General features: G+C 43.5%; 1 protein-coding gene across 3 annotated transcripts in view; it reads left to right on the top strand.

Moving 5' to 3' along the window:
- The window catches only part of KLHL32 (kelch like family member 32), a 130,172-nt gene extending 117,343 nt beyond the window's left edge, over window positions 1-12,829 (top strand). For all 3 annotated transcript variants that reach the window (XM_054196991.1, XM_054196992.1, XM_054196993.1), the window contains 4 exons: window positions 5,165-5,223; window positions 7,621-7,813; window positions 9,858-9,952; window positions 11,784-12,829. In XM_054196991.1, the coding sequence (XP_054052966.1) occupies window positions 5,165-5,223; window positions 7,621-7,813; window positions 9,858-9,952; window positions 11,784-11,945 (509 nt within the window). In that variant the 3' untranslated portion in view covers window positions 11,946-12,829. The remainder of the gene's footprint in view (window positions 1-5,164; window positions 5,224-7,620; window positions 7,814-9,857; window positions 9,953-11,783) is intronic.
- The last annotated feature ends 3,248 nt before the right edge of the window (window positions 12,830-16,077 follow it).

The raw sequence follows: 16,077 nt of genomic DNA, 5'->3' as shown, positions 1-16,077 counted from the left end.
CCAGGCAGTTCAGCTCTGGGCCGTTCCTGCATCTGCAGCTGGGGATAACCAGGCTTCCTCTCCATCTCAAGTGCTCAAGAGATTAGCACATGAAAAGTCTTCTCTAAAGCAAAGTATTATGCTGTTGTTTCGCAGAGGTCCAAGTTGCCTGACCTTAAGTGTGTCAGCTAAAATCACATCTTGACACGCACGTGGAAACTCAACTTGACGGGGTAAACGCCATACAGTTTCATATTTAACAGCTTTTTCTTCAAGATTCAGAGTTCTTTTTTTATTATTCTTATTTTTTCCCTAATGGTGGAGGTTTTGACCAAGGAAATGATGGAGATCACATATCTTGGAGAATTATTCTGAGTTTGCAAGTGGTTTGAGGGGAAAAGTATTACCTTACTATCAGTATGCTGTTTGTTGTGAGGAGAAGAAAATTTTTTCACAGTAAACGGCTATAAAATTGTTTTATGAAAAATAGATCTGGAATAAATAGGAATCTACAGCATCTAACCAAATCAAGTTTTGCAGTGCAGCTGGCACAGAAATTACTAGGAGCAGGAGCTTAACGAGTACATAAAAATTGCCTCAGTGACCCAGTCTTAGTCTGTATATGAAACAGTGTTTCTTTATTATTAGTATATTTCAATAAAGATAGTGGGCCTCACCTTTCAAGCAATGGACGTTTCAGGTTTGGTGCCACTGATACTTCTTAGATTGAATGTAAACATCGGGTTTTAATGATTTTTTTTTTTTTTTTTAAAAAAACAAACCACAAACAAACTAGGGCTTGTGCCCCTCTTGTTTGCAGCTGGATTGCATCCGATGTGGAACAGTGTTAATTAGAGCTGCTGACGGTGTCTTCCAGGGAGCTTGTTAGGGGGGCAGAATATGCTCCTGCGCAGCTGTCCTCACCGCACCTGGGCTGGCTGAAGCAAAAGGCAGCGGGTTTGCATGTTGAGGAAGGATTATCTTGTGTTTAACACATGGACACGTAAGAGAGGAGAGATTTCTGTGTTAAAATAGCAGAGCACCTTGGGGCATGTGTCAGGAGTTTCTATATATTCCCTGGATTTGCTGGAAGGAATACACGTGGGAGCTCTTTGCCAACATGTAGTTTTACACATCTCCCAGCAAAGTCGGATTCGTGCGTGCAGCCTAGCACTTGGGGACTTCGGAGCAAATTGTGAGATTTTTCTGGGGGATTTGGATTGCATTAGATTTCTGAAGTCATATGGGGGTCTCACTAGGACACGCTATAAATGTGGATTAAAAATTTCCTATTGGGAAAATGATGTTGAATCTACTGCCTCCCACCCTTCTCTTTTTGGAGCTGTCTATAATGAAGATGCTTTTCAGTGCAGTTTGTGGATTGTTTCGCAGTCTGTAACAAACCCAAATTATTTCCCATGTGCAGGAAATATTTCCCACTGGACAAGGCCAGTCTTGGACTCCTCCAGGACCTCTCCACATAGAGGGACACTGTTGAATGATTTGGGAACTTACGGGTGTCGGAGGGCTTAAAAAGCAGAGTTTACAGCCTGCAAGGGAGTGAGCAACAGTGATTGCGGCAGTGTAAAAACATATTAAGTCCATGGGTTGGGTGCTGGGCTTCCCCTGAGCGTGTTCTCACAGCTGTAAGAGCAAGGAGGACACAGGCTTGTCTTGAGAGTGCTCCTTGCCTCCTGGAAACTCTAGTCCTCAAAGCAAGCTGCTTGTGTCAAAGAGGTGCAATCATTTTATAAATTTAGTTTATATATCAGTTTACAAAACCCAGTGAGCACTGACCAAACTGTAATTTTTCTGTCATTTACCCAGCCAGACTTTTTTTTCCTTTTCCTTAACTGGTGGGTTACTACCATTAGCTGCTATTGCTTGACACCAAATTTAATAGCATGGTTTGTATTTTTAAATACTTCTTTTCAAGTGTAGTGACGATGCCTCCCTGCCTGTCCCCTCCTTTCCTCATAGAAAGCACTGAAGAGAAGTTTAAGAAATTATCTCAGAATTACCCTTTTTTTCTGAGAAAATACGTATTATTTTTAGTACCATTTAAACTTTTTTTCCCCTTTTCCTTTTTTTTTTTTAAGAGATATATTGCCCTTCTTTTGCCCTTTCCCAGCTGCCTGGAGTATTTAAAAAAAAATAGTTCAAGAGGACATTGTAGACTTGTTAAATTTGAATTTTGGCAGAAAATTTTAAACTTTTGCTATAGCACTTCAAAGTTAGGAGGAACTTGAGTTTGAAAATTGATGCAGATATAAGATGGCATATTTAATGACAGATGTATCTATAGAAACCTGTTAAGATGCAGATTATCCCCCTGGGGAGGGGAGATCAAAACTGCCAATCTATAAAATATACTTGTTAGGGGAAGGCATGGAATCTATCTCTGCGAGCACTTTGATTGCAGGGGACAGTGTAGCAGCATGTGGCATCATAACCTAAGAGCAGACAAATCAGCTTGATGACTTTCAAAGCCAAGAATTCTGCTGGAGGCAAGGGTACTCCAGTCTAGAAGAAATTAAAACATATAGAGACTGTTATTAATTCCAGATCTATTTTTGTGTAGTCAAATCTGTATGCAAATCCTTAGCATCTCATTTTGGCAGATTAATCTAAAAGTGAAGAGCGGTATGTGAAGGGAATGTAATGATAAAACACCACAGATGAGCAATATTGCAGGGGAAAAATGTAAGCTGTGTACTTGATATGAGGGGCTCTTTGTGAAGAGAGGCAAATAATTTTGCTTATTTGATTATTTCTTTATTTTACAAGGAAGCAACCCCCTTCCTTCTCTTCTTCCTCCACGTCTTTTCCCCCAAATTAAGATGTCCTTTTTGAAGGGAGATACAAGACCCAGCGTTGTGTTTCCGACGCATCTCCTGTTAGTTTAACATTCTGGATGTAATCATCCAAATAACTATGATTTTTATTTTTCAAAATACTTATCTGACATCTCATTTTTAAACATTACGCTAGGAGTGAAAAGAACTATGTAAAAGAAAATCAAATTACAAAACAGATATTGGGGGAGATTGCTTTGTGCATGTGGTTGGCGGCCACTAACAGTGTGAAGGCTGCACAACAGCGCAGAGACAAATAAAAGATTGTAAGATTAGATACGGGAACAGCCATTGCTTTCCAATGCGTGTTCTTCTTGCGTCTGTACTTCACAGGTGCTGTGATGGGCAGCATGTGGCGTAGTGGGATGGAAGCAGTTTGGAAAGACTACATCTCACCTCGGCTGTCGTGTAGCCTGTAAGCGCCTCTGAGCTGGTAGCTTGTGCTACCAGCCCAGTATATGCTTTCAGAGATGTGCCCAAATAACACTGTTATTCCTCCCTGCTACTGCAGTTGAAGGCAAAATTCTTGAATAGATTTGTCCGTGGTTTCTGCTATCCATTGAGCAGATTCTTGGCCTCGCTCAAGTTATTTGGAGTGATCAGTGGGTACATCTATGTTAGCAAGTAGCTCAGCCCAGTAGAGCAGATCAGCAGATAAAACTTTGGTGCCGAGTTCTCTATGTACTGCTCCATGTACAGTTCACATTTTTTTTGCTTTGGACTGGATTTATTCTGGTCCTCTGGACCCAGTGTTCCCAGTACTCAGCTGGTACAAAGCCATCTGACAGACCAGTTATTATTTCACACCCTTATGCTCCATTAGGAACTGGAGCACAGCTGGTACACATCTGGAGCCGAGCTTCTGGTTTAACTTGAACGCACACCAGTCCCACCCTACAGCCTAAAACGACATGTGAGAGGTTGCTTCAAAATCACCGTATGGCTCTGAACCAAAATGCTGTGCTAGGTGCAGCTGGAGGCTGGCAAAATGAGGATTCCCCAGCACAGAGCCACGTTAACATTGGTTGGAGATAAAAGAAAAAAAAAAACAGTGGCCTTTAGTAGGACCAGGCCATAGCTCAGCCAGCAGGAATGAAAGCAGCAGTGCCGCTGCCCTGTCTGAAACAGGGGATGCCCTCGCAAAAAGATAAGCATCAACAAATGTACTGACAGATGAAATTCCTTCCTCGTCGCTGTGGATTTTGTCCATCATTGGCACGTGCTGTTAAAACTGTAATATAAAAAGTTTTGTCTGTCAGTATGAGTTCTGCTGGTGTGTGGCCACTGGCATGCCCTGGTTATGTCTAGACCATCTGGTGGGATGAAAAGTGAGGTGCAGCTTGCGGTAGTTATTCCTGGTCCCATATTCCCATGGGCCCAGGCTGGCAACAGAGCAGGAGGGGGCTGAGACCTGTGGCAGTGCTGCTGTGACACCATGGCACCAGGAGGCTTGTCCTCACTCGAGAACATGTTTATGCAGGTGAGAGTACAGACTTGAGACCGAAGAATTTTCCCACCAGTTTCCTCAGTGAGATTTGCTGTTGAAAACCAATGGAGAACAGGACGATTAGGCATTAAATGTATATTGTGTTGAGGTAAATAGTTGGTTTGTGGCACCTACTTGGGTCAGGCTATTCCAGGCTTTTCTGAGGTGCTTTATACTTTGCTTTCCAAACATTATTGAAAGGTAACGTTTGCTAAGTGGTAGTGTTCTTTCTGGTCACTATGGAGGAACCTCCCAACAGAAGTCTACAACTAAAGCAGGAGGTGTTCTCTGTAATGCAGACTAAATACAGAATTTCCTTCAAATATATAGGCGAGTGCAGTTGCGCAGGGTTGCGCGGTGCTTTCCCGCTGGCAGTGGTGTCCCGCGTCACGCTCCTGGTGAGGCAGAGCTCCTCTCCCACCTCTTCCCTCTCTCTGGTGCAAAGCCCGCCGCCGCCTCCTCTAACCCGTGTCACACACCGCACCCTCCTTGGAACGGGGACGGCTTTTATCTTCGCGTCTTGAGGACGGCTGAATGCACGATCATTTATAAACAGATCAATTTTTATCTCGTTTTTAGCCCATAGAATTATCTTTCCAAAGGAAGTTGGAAGTGTGTGGGGGGGTGTTCGTTGTTGCTGTTTTGTTTCTAAATGTTTGACAAAGGTGCTACCTATTACCTTGTAACCAGATGAAAAAGCACAGTGGAATGTAAGCATTAGGTGGTGGGTTGCAATGTAATGATGTCAGCAAATGAACCCTAGAATTGGTTATTTTGCTGTAGCTGATCTTGGTCCTGGTTTTGCTTATCTGAAAAATTGTAACCTGTATAAATTCTTTCATAGGAGGAGTAACAAACACTGCACAGTATCAAAACAGGCTCATGGTCTATGATCCTAAGCAGGTGGGTATCTGTGTCGTATGTGTTTTTTCTCATATGTTTTGCTCCAAACAGGTCTCTTAGCAAATACGTGCAATGATTTTGTAAGGCTAAAAATGCTGACCATTTGAATTAGTGGTGTTTTAAATTCATTTTGTACTGATGTATGAGTTTAACAGAATAATGGAGACCCTGACTTTTTATTATGTTTTTTTAAGCCTGTAGGCATTAGAAACATCTTAGATTAAATACAGAAATATGCTTTAAATCCTCTGTATTTATCAGTATTTATTTTGCTTGTTCGTTTTTTTTGTAATCCAGCAGCCCTGGGCAACGTATACTCAAAGTCAGTGTCACAAAACTGCTCCTTATCACTGGCATTTCTGCTTTGAATTGCATATACGGGCTTTTTGTTTTCTGCATACTTTCAGAACTATACTACCTGGCCGTGACTTATTCCTCTGACTGCAAGGGTGCCTATCATTTCATTACCCAGGTACCTAAAATATCTTTTAGGGATTATTTCATACATTATGTATGTGTTTTGATTAGGTTAGCATGGCTCGGTAACCATTTCAGAGGGTTAGGGCATGGTTATGCCCTCTTGCTTGTATTAGGAATTAAAAGTCCTAAGCTTGCAATCAGAGTTGCATAGCCTGATTTACACCCGCGTGGAAGAGTATTGACTTTTCTGATTGTAGGATAGGGGCTTTGATTGCTGTATTTGGAACCAAATTGTACCAGGAGATACTTCTATGTGGTTCCCACTGACTTTTTAAAGCGTAGCACATACGGGTCCTGAAGCAGAAAACAAGCAATGACACACCTGCCTCTTTCTTTTTGAGGTGCACTTTTATGCATCGATTGTACAGATGCTGATTCTGTCCTAAATCCAAGTATTAATTACAGGCAGCAACCTTATTTTGCTTACAAGGGGGACACTCTTAGTCAGATACTGTGTACCTTTCGCTTTGATTCTTCACTTGCTGTTGTGAAAGTTGCACCCCAAAATCCCAGTGGCAGGGCCTGCTGTGCCTGGCGCGTGAAGAGTTACAGAGGAAGTGTGCGCTCGCATTCTTCAAATGAGGTCCGCTTCGTGTTTGTACACACAAGCTCTTTTTAAAAATTCTGCTGGCATATTGTTTACGGTGGGTACTGGAAACCATCACATCTGCTTGCATCTCGCACAGAATCTCAATAACTCCATCATTCAGCACCAGCGCTTGCTTCTGCGCGAGGCCTTTGTGGCGAGTCGATAATGCCTGCCATCTGCCACAGAGCACACAGCTACCTGCCAACAAGCCGGCTGGGGTGACCTCTGCTTCCCCACCACTGATTAGTATTCACACGCCGGCTTATTAGAAATGACCCCACCAGGCCCCTCTGTTTCTTTGCCTTTGCAGTGCTTTGCGGCTCACCTGGCAGGCACTGCAGTGGAGGAAGCTAAAGATATAATCAGGGGATGCAGGCAGGCTTTGCAAAGCAGATGGTGTCTATAGTCTGGTGTTAAGAGACTGGACTACTAATGCAAACATTAATGCCTAATATTCAACTATTACGCATTGAAATGTATAGCTATATATTGTGGAGGTTAAAAGGCAGTAGTGGTAGAGGCTCTCGAGTAACCGCGAGCGGGAGCACATGTAACACAAAGAATTTCCTCATGGATTTTAACTTCCTCCACTTAAATAAATTAATCTCATCCATTGCCAGGTTGTTTGATTTGGTAAGCGTAGCAGGAGCAATTGGTTTTTTAGGTTTAAAGTACTCTGCTTTAATCCCTCTTCTTCCCTGCCCTCTTGCCCCTCCCCTGAACAGGTAGAATTCTTGAATATTATTAACCAGGAAATAAAATACGCAAAAGGAGGTTACCTTGTAAGTGCCCACAACTAAAGGGTTAGCATTAAACCAAATAAGTGAATCATTTGAGAAGATTCTTTAGGAAATTATTTTTCCCTGTTGTTTCATTCCCCAAGGATAAGATCAAATAAGCTTCCAAATATAACGAAAGGTAGAAGAATCTCTCTTCTCTCGTAACAGAGCTAGGTGGTACAGATCATTTTAGTGCTGTATACAAAGGAGACATCTAATAGTCTTGCTTAAGGAGGATTTGCTACTGAATTCTTAAGAAGAAAAAAAGCTTTGAAACCTGATGAGCTAAACATAAAAAATACAGAGCAAGGAATACTATGAAATTAATGCATTTAAATGTGAGAACTGTAAACCGAGTGTTGGAAGTCCAGTATGTCTAGTCAGTGTTATAACCAACATGCCCGTTTAACATATGAACAACACAAGAACATACACCTGTGATTTCTGGCCAAGGGTAAGGAGAACACCACTAACGCGATACTATTACTGTACTACTAATATAGGTACGTCTTTGAGCGGTGCCGAGACAAGTTCTCTTTTCCTTTCCAGAATAAGTGGTTAAGCCGTAGCCCGATGTTGCAGAGGAGAGTGTATCATTCCATGGCTGCTGTCCAAAGGAAACTTTACGTGTTAGGTGGGAATGATCTGGACTACAACAACGATCGGATCCTGGTTCGGCACATAGACTCCTACAGCATAGATGCTGACCAGTGGACACGTTGCAACTTCAACATGTTGACAGGTGAGTATTGTACATGAAAAGAGAAAACTTGCTACTGTTAGAATAAAACATCAATTCTTTCCCCTTTAGATGCCTTTATTATGTGGAACTCCACGACTTCGTGTCAGTTCCCTCTGATTAGGGGCCAGTGTTGGCCAGCAAGACACTTTTGATTACTGTTCTGGAATTCAGTGTTCTACAAAACATTCGTCTTAGGACATTGTAAGATAAATTTTTAAGAAGGTGCACATAAATGTAATTTAATTAAGCAAACAAAAATTCTTTGTTGTAGTATTATCAGTACTTATTTTTGATTCTCCAGAAGCTTGCCTGCTCTGATAGATTTAGCTCCCTGTTTGAGTGCTCAACAGGCAGATCCATCTCTATCATGATATTGTTTTGTTTGTGTTGTATTGTTTCCTGGTGGCATTATAGAGCATTGAATTCCATTAACCATGACTTATTTCTAAGCAATATCTTCTTAATAAATTACCTGAAAGGAGGTGTCTTTGTTGGAATTCTGTCAAATCAGGAATGACTTGAGTATCTCGTTTTGTGACGGATCTGTAAAGTTCCTCTTGACCATCGTTAGGAGGAACTGTTACAGTAGCAACTTGAAAGCATGCAACTCACTGTCCCTGCCACCCAGTCCACCACACTTCACTGCCACTTGATACAATTCCCAGATGTACTACCTCCACAAATCCCTGGGAGAGACAGGCATGTCACACATTCTCAGAGTAGCACCACTAGCAGCTTTGCAGAAGAGGATGCATTTCAAGGACAGCACTAATGTTGGGGCCATTCTCTTGGGCAGCAGACTTGGAGGTCAATTAGTAACGGTACTGGCTGCCAAAACGTTTCAGTGCAGACTGCTATAGGAGTCTTAGAACTAAGCCTGCCTCACTTTTCATCCTCTTCCATTTGGCATTGCATTGACTTCTAAGATCTACCACTGAAAAGGATACAAAGGATGTAGGAGCTCAGGATAGCTAGAAACACCAAGTCAGAGAAGTGAACGTCTGACAAATAAGACAGTCACCTTATGTCATGTTCCTCCTTGTAGGTTTAAAAGCTGCTCTAGTGACAATTTTGTTCTTTAAGATCTTGCATTGGGTTTCTTAATCTCTGGCATCTGGAGAAGGGTAGCTTGGTTTCTGAGTCAGGTCATCAGAGTACTTCATGGACTTGGGGAGAGAGGCAGGATTAAAAAGGAGTTACATATTGTCAAACAGAAGTAGTTTTTCATATCCCTTTTGCTTTCCATTTAATTATTTTATTTTATCTGGAGGAATTGACACCCTTTGAGAAGGACACCATCTGATTGGCAAATGCAGAAGCGCTGGCACTGCAGGTACCCTTGTTCTGGAGCTGACCCCATACCACTAAATGCTGTGAGATAGTAACCTCTCCTCAGATATGACCTGGTGGGTTGTTTCCACAGCCTGCACCTTGAGAAACCATCTAAGCTTTTCTTTGTGTCATCTCTGCAACTGCTGGGAAATGTGCCTGTTGCACTGCACATTTTTTTTTTTTTTTAAGGCTGTATTTTGTCCTTCAAAACTTCCAAACTTGTTCAGGAGACTCTTGCTGTGGGAATGAGCTTGCGCAGCAGGTTCTGGAATGTTCGCCGTACTTGTACCTGGAGGAACAGGGGGGTTAACTGCTGTGGGCAGAACGTGAGGGGCGTTCAGGTCTCTCGACCTACGTATCTATCTGGATGTGCATGTGTGATAGTACCTGAGGGGCAGGTGGGGAGCCTGCCTGTCACCTATGAAATACACACGTACAAAAACCTGTGCCATTGAGGAGACAGCAGATGGTCCCCCGCACAGCCTCCGTTTATTGCTTATCCAGGGAATCTCTCTGCAGAGCACCGTATGGGGCTCCCGCGGAGAGCAAAGAACAGCCCTCACACTTCAGCTTCACTGTTGCACCTTGTGAATTCTGAAACAGTCAAGTTACTGCCAAGTGCGTTTGTATCATATTACAGAACTCCAACATTTGGTGCTAAAAGGGTTAATTAAACACTGAAAGTGGTTTCCATTTCCTTTTTTTGCTTTAGGTCAAAATGAGTCTGGAGTCGCCGTCCACAATGGTAGAATATATTTAGTTGGCGGCTATTCGATTTGGACAAATGAGCCTTTGGCATGTATCCAGGTGAGTGATTTAGGTTTCTTTTAAAGTCTTTTCCAATAATTTTGCAAGGATACGCCTTGCACAGAGGTTATTGAAAAAGGAAAATGCATGTGAAGTGGAGAGATTAAGGATGTTTCTGATGCAGCCACTGAACCTGCATAAACACAGGGAGGAAATACTGTGGATATTAAAAATATTTCCAGATGAACCATTAGATCCCGTTATTCTAAGATATTCTAATAAAACAGCATTGAGGAGTCTCTCCTTTGGCAAGGCTTGAGTAAAATACTGAGTGTATTTTCTCGGGTTACACAATCAAGTTCGAAAGTAAAAGAATTGCAGAGATGGATGATGGGGCACGGGCTAACAATTTTTCAGCCCTTCTTGTTGTTATTTTTTTTTTTTTTCCTCCTTTCCAAGTTGTCTTTCTGAAGAGCAGCCAGAGTTAACGAGTTGTTCTTTGACAAAGTTCAGTCAGCCTGCAACCTGCCCTAGCGCTTACTGCTTCAAAGCTTGAATGGAAGTTTTTTGATCCCTGCTGTAGGCAATAGGTTGTCCAACAAACTCTTCTGCTCTCTCATCTTGTATAAGAGCAGCTTGCCTGCAGATCCACGGCTTTCAGATATTCCCCTACAGAAACTAGGAATTCTTATCTTTCTGCATCTTTGAGGGAAGCAAATCTGCATGGCAGCCATCGTTTTGTGACCAGCTGGGCAGTTACAGACAGAAACTCTTGTTTACATCTCAGTTTCTGCACTTTTGCTGATAAACAACATTTTCATTTGCTTCCAACTAAGGATTTTAGGATTTAACCTCCAAACTGTCCCATAAGACTAGAAGTTAGACTTAGCGTAAGAAGGGAATGTATTAGATGTTGCGCTGCTGACCTCATAACGAATACTTATTAGCATGAGTTTGTAAGGAATAGATCATGCGAGATAAGAAGTTAAAACCATGTTCTGGTCATAGTATAATTTTGTTTTACTAAATTGTTGGATACTGTACCTCACAGTTGTTATTGGAAGAATTCATTCAGAGTGGCTTCATTAGCTGACGTACAGTGCTTCAGGTGGAGTTAACAGCACAACACAAAGGCGGTGGCTGTCCTCCACCAACACGCTTGTTCATAATCAGAAGGTACTTCCCAGTATTGCACCTGGGTTTAAATGCCACTTAGTGGCAAGGGAAAATGATCCTGGGATCTTGCTTTCTTAAATGGAAATTTGTCCGCATCCCCGAACCGGTTGTGAACTGGCAGCCTACCCGTGACCGTCCCCGTGTCAAAGAAGTATAACGAGTGCTTTGGCAGAGCTGTGTGTGCTGCCCCGTCTCAGTTGTTGGCAGCGTGCCTGGCTTTAACCAGTGAAACTAGCCCTTTTATCTGCAGATTCGGCAAATTTGAGGTTGCTCTGTCCTTCGGAAGAAAAAAAAAAAAAAAAAAAAAAATCCGCTTTTTCCATATATCTTCGTTTTCTTTAAGTCATTCATTTAGTGGGCCTTTCCAGCGTCGACAGAGCTCCCTTGCTCCCTATATACCACCAAGCTGAAAAATGACTCATGCTCTGTGGCAAGAGTAGCATCTCTGTGCAGAGTTACCCTACTTGCACGGTTGCACGTTCTGCTGCCGGGAAGCAGGAGCCAACGTCGCTGCCTGCTACTGAGCGCCTGAGCCAGGGGAAGATTTGGGTGCTAAGGACAGCACTAGATCACCAGATCCATAAATACAGTCTAAAAATGATCTGAGAATTCCTTTCTGTTGGCATTAATACTACATCTATATGGTGTGTGCCAGCAAATTTGTTTCAGCTTTCCTCTGTGATCCCTGAAATGTTTTGTACGCTTTGGCCTGCAGGTGCTGGATGTTAGCAAGGAAGGGAAGGAGGAAGTATTCTACGGGCCTACGCTCCCCTTTGCTTCCAACGGAATAGCAGCATGCTTTCTTCCAGCTCCTTATTTCACGTGCCCCAACCTTCAGACTCTGCAAGTGCCTCACCACAGGATCGGCACAATGTGAGACAAGGAACGTCCGCTTCAAAAAATCAGAAGCAGGGTGTGGGGGGGGAATCAAACCCTGTGTATAGGAGGGTTTCTCGGGATCAGGGAAAAGATCAATCCACGTGAGCTGCTGCTTTACCTTCACACATTTGTCTTAAAGTCGGATCACAACCTATGTGCGGGAAGGAAGCTACAAAAACCGTCTGCAGTTTCTCCCGTCTGCCTCACATGTAGAAGCATATACGTGAGAGCGTTTGGCATTTCTGCTGGGGACTCCTTGCTGCCTGTCTCTACTTCATTTCCTTATGCAACTTTGTAAGGCGTCGTGAATGCTCTCAGCTCCTCCTGGGCTGCTCTTCTTTGGAGTCTGCACGTTCAGTTGCTCACCAGTGGCACTTGCAAAGGTGATAGAAAACTGTGTTTATGTTGACAAAGATGATATAATACTATGGTAATTATGCAACTTACCCAATACCTTTGGCAAAAAAGAATAACAAATGTGTTGACTTCCAATTCCAAACTCCCATCGTTTACAGGTTCTCATTTAATAATACTTCATTTGAAATTTAAATACTGCAAAGCACATTAAAACAAAAATAAAAAACAAACAAGCCCTACAGTATTTGAGGAACAGACAAAAATTGTCTCAGCTGAAAGACAGAGACACCGAAGCCTCATGGCTAAACCCAAGTCTGAACTGAATGTGTTTGTCTGAGAACCTAAAGATCATTTGGGATGTCATTTACCAAGGTCTATTATCAAATAAATGTTACCTTCTGTCATATGATCAGTTCCTCCTGACAGCTGCAGTCTTTTAATGGTGGAGAACAGCCTCTTTACTGTATAATTAAAATGTGCCATTTACTTAATATTTTTAATATCCAGTTTGCAAGGGGTCACCACATTTACAATTATCAACGAACAGTCTCATTTTGTCCAACATATGGTCCCACAAATCACTGGTCTCCAGAGGCTAAACAGGTGTAGAACAATGTCAATATTTATTTATTTATTCTTTCAGTTTATATAGTGTGTCTCCATTCCATACTCCAGGCATATGCCAGCTCACAATAAATACTCTAACCTGTCAGATTTTGGCTTTGCTTGGCTACTGCAGCCCCTGTCTCTTATTTCTGTCTTTTATTTACATATCTAACAACAACTTCAATGTTTGTAAATATTAACCAAGCATGTAATTAAATCTCTCTCTATTTATGATTTACGGGGACTCGGCACTTCTCTGCTTTACCTACTGATCTGTTCCCTGCGACCGTGCTGTCTGAGCAGAGCTAGGAAATCCCTGCTGGCGCTCATGCAGATGCCAGGAGCGGAACATGCGGCAGCAATAGCCTGCGCTTGCTGGGCAGGAACAGGTTTGACTTCGTCCAGTGAGCGGTTCCCACATCAAATGCATCTTTTCACTTTTAAGGGTCTGGGTAGCGCCACAGGGAGATTCACAGAGCTGTTTATCACCATCTCCAGCCGGGCAGCGTACTCAAGGAACATCACCTGTCCTTTCCCAGTAATTTTCAGGTTAGAAAGTTTTGTGGTTGGTTGTTTTTTGGGTTTTTTTGCTGAGCTTTCTCACTCTCTCTGCACAGAGCAGAGCTGCAGCTGCACCGCCTTTGCCTGGCACACGAGCTGGAGCGCTAACAATGTCTCCCTCCACACGCAAAGCAAGCCCACATTCAGGCAGTACTTTTCCCTAACTGCCTGGGAGCTGTGTAGGCATCACAATTTTTTCGGTTTGGTTTAATTTTTTGATCTCCTGGAAGTCAAGGCCAGCTCTCCAAACAGGCCATTTACACTTTAAAACCCTGACTGCTGCCCTGCGTGGCCTGGCAAGTGTTCAGAGTTCTACTTACGCCGGACTTGCAGGGACACAAACGTGGCGTGTCTGGTTTTCAAGAGGAGGGTGGCTAAATAATCAAAACGTGTCTGTAGAGATGCTTGGGCCTTTGAGCCTCATGCCGGAGGCACCACACCAGGTGAGTGATCAGCTTTCGCTCGGGGTGCGGAACCGACATACACTTCCTATTTTGCAGGTGGTGGCAGAATTAATTTCTCAGCTTCCGTAAAGCCCGCTGCCCTTCCAGACAACAGCGTAAAGTACGTTTTGGATGTCTCGACTTAGTTTTGAGGCTTTTATTCCTCGGCCTCATAGCTTACCGCAGCTGTAGCTCTGAAATCATTGCTGAACTGCTCCTTCTGGAGAGCGAGGGATTACGATGGCTCTGGCCGCTATTGAGCGGCAGCGGCAAGCTGCGACACAGGCACCGAGTTTCTGAAGCGGGGGCGGGGGGGGCAGCTTCCTTATGCCAAGCAGCATGTGCCTCTTGGTTCAAAGACTGAGTGTCTGGCAAGAAAGTTATTTATCATGTTTGTTCTGCTCTTTTGAGGCTTTTACTGTTCTGGTTGTTACCACCAATTGTCTGTACTGGTGAATAGCAGTTTTAAACAGCTGTGCAATTGCATTAAATTAGTTAAGGGTAGCACAGCCACAGAGCCTCAGGACAACACATATGCTCCTATTAGTGTCAGGATTCTGCTCTGGCTCTCAATCATCAGGCTCCGCTTATTACAGAGAAGTCTTTCATGGCAACCTCTTAGCCCTTAAGTTTTTGTGCCCCACTTTCCTAGCTGGGTCTTTTTGCTGTTGTTGCAGGACCTGCAGGACAGATTGTGGGTGCTTTGCTGCACCTGAAGTCAGAAAATGCCACGTAGCCTTTGCCAGGTGAGCAAAACCCGGTTATTTATTGCCGGGTAAGAAAAGAGACTGGTGTGGATGCCAAGAGTGGGCAGAGCATGGCTCTGCCAGGAGGAGCAGGGGCTGGGAGAGCGGGGCTGCCTTCACCTGCCGGCAGCAGCGGCGCGGGACTCCTGTCGGCAAGGGCTGCCCAGTGAGCTCAAGCTCCTGCATCAGCATGTCCTCGCTTTGCCGTTTTTCCATTTAGCATCTGAAACTGCCCCCTTTGCAGGTTCCTGTGTGTGAGCTCTTCTAAACTCTGTACCCTTTTTGGCAAACATAAACCTCTGAACCCAACCCTTGTCCCTGCCCAACGTACTGGTTTTGGTCCGTACCTCTGAAATGCAGTTTAGCTTGGTTTTTCCACAGAGCCTCAAAGCTGTCCGTAATAAGGATATTGCCGCACTTGATGGTTCTGTTACTGGGGTCAGATGAGCACAGGGTGGGGGCAGCTGCTGACACACGCCAGTCGCTGGGGTCCCCAGCTGGGAGCGTGCAAGGCAATGGCACAGGTTGCAACCGGTAAGAACTCACTAGTGCTTCAGGAAAGAGGGATCCTTACAGGGAATAACGCAGCTGCGGTTACTAACTGTCGAGTTTGGAAGCCCTGAGTTTTGTGCCCTGAATTCCTGAGATTTACAGATTAAAGCTACTTCTATCTGTAACTAAGATCTTGGGCCATAAGGTCTTGAGAGCTGTACTGAAGAGCCTTTGCGCTTTTATGCTTGTCCTGTGATCTCATTTTTGGGCCATTCCTATAAAGATCAATATTTCATTCTTTCCACAGCATACTTCACCTTTGAGTCCTAAGATGTGTTGTCAGCTCTTCTTTAGCTATAAGTAACCACAGCGGCAATCAGCTGCTTTGTGCTTTTTATCAAAAAAAAAAAAGAAGACATAATTTCCAGAAGCAGCAGCACCAACAGCCTCTTCTGCCCCTTTGGTCCCTGCAGAGCATTTCACACCCAAGTGCTGACCAAAGAAATACTTGTTATCAGCCAGAGTGTAGCAATTCTGCTTCTGCGCACTACTGCTTTTGTAATCTTTGCATTTCTAGTCACGGCTTATGTTTTTCTTCTTAACTTAGCTGCTTTCAGGGAAAGTACCCGACTGTCAGGATAACTCAAACTTCTGTAACTCTTTTACTCTTTAAGTTTTGCCTTCCCTGGTTACCCTCCCCCAAACCTGTACAGACATTTCGTACATCAGTTGCAGAATCATGGAGAAATAGATAATTGAATATTCACACATGCAGAAACAACACAGGCAGAATGTGGAACAACGTGGAAACAAGCGCGAAAAGAGGCGGCATCTGTTTATTGAAAATTAGAATGTAGAATAAATTAAGAGGGCAAGGTTAAAACACTTCATCTGCAGGCAGAGTTTGTAGGGGAGGAAGACTTTG

Source organism: Rissa tridactyla, chromosome 3 (genome assembly GCF_028500815.1).
Source record: "Rissa tridactyla isolate bRisTri1 chromosome 3, bRisTri1.patW.cur.20221130, whole genome shotgun sequence".
NCBI lineage: Eukaryota > Metazoa > Chordata > Aves > Charadriiformes > Laridae > Rissa > Rissa tridactyla.
This window is presented reverse-complemented; position numbering and strand designations above follow the sequence as displayed.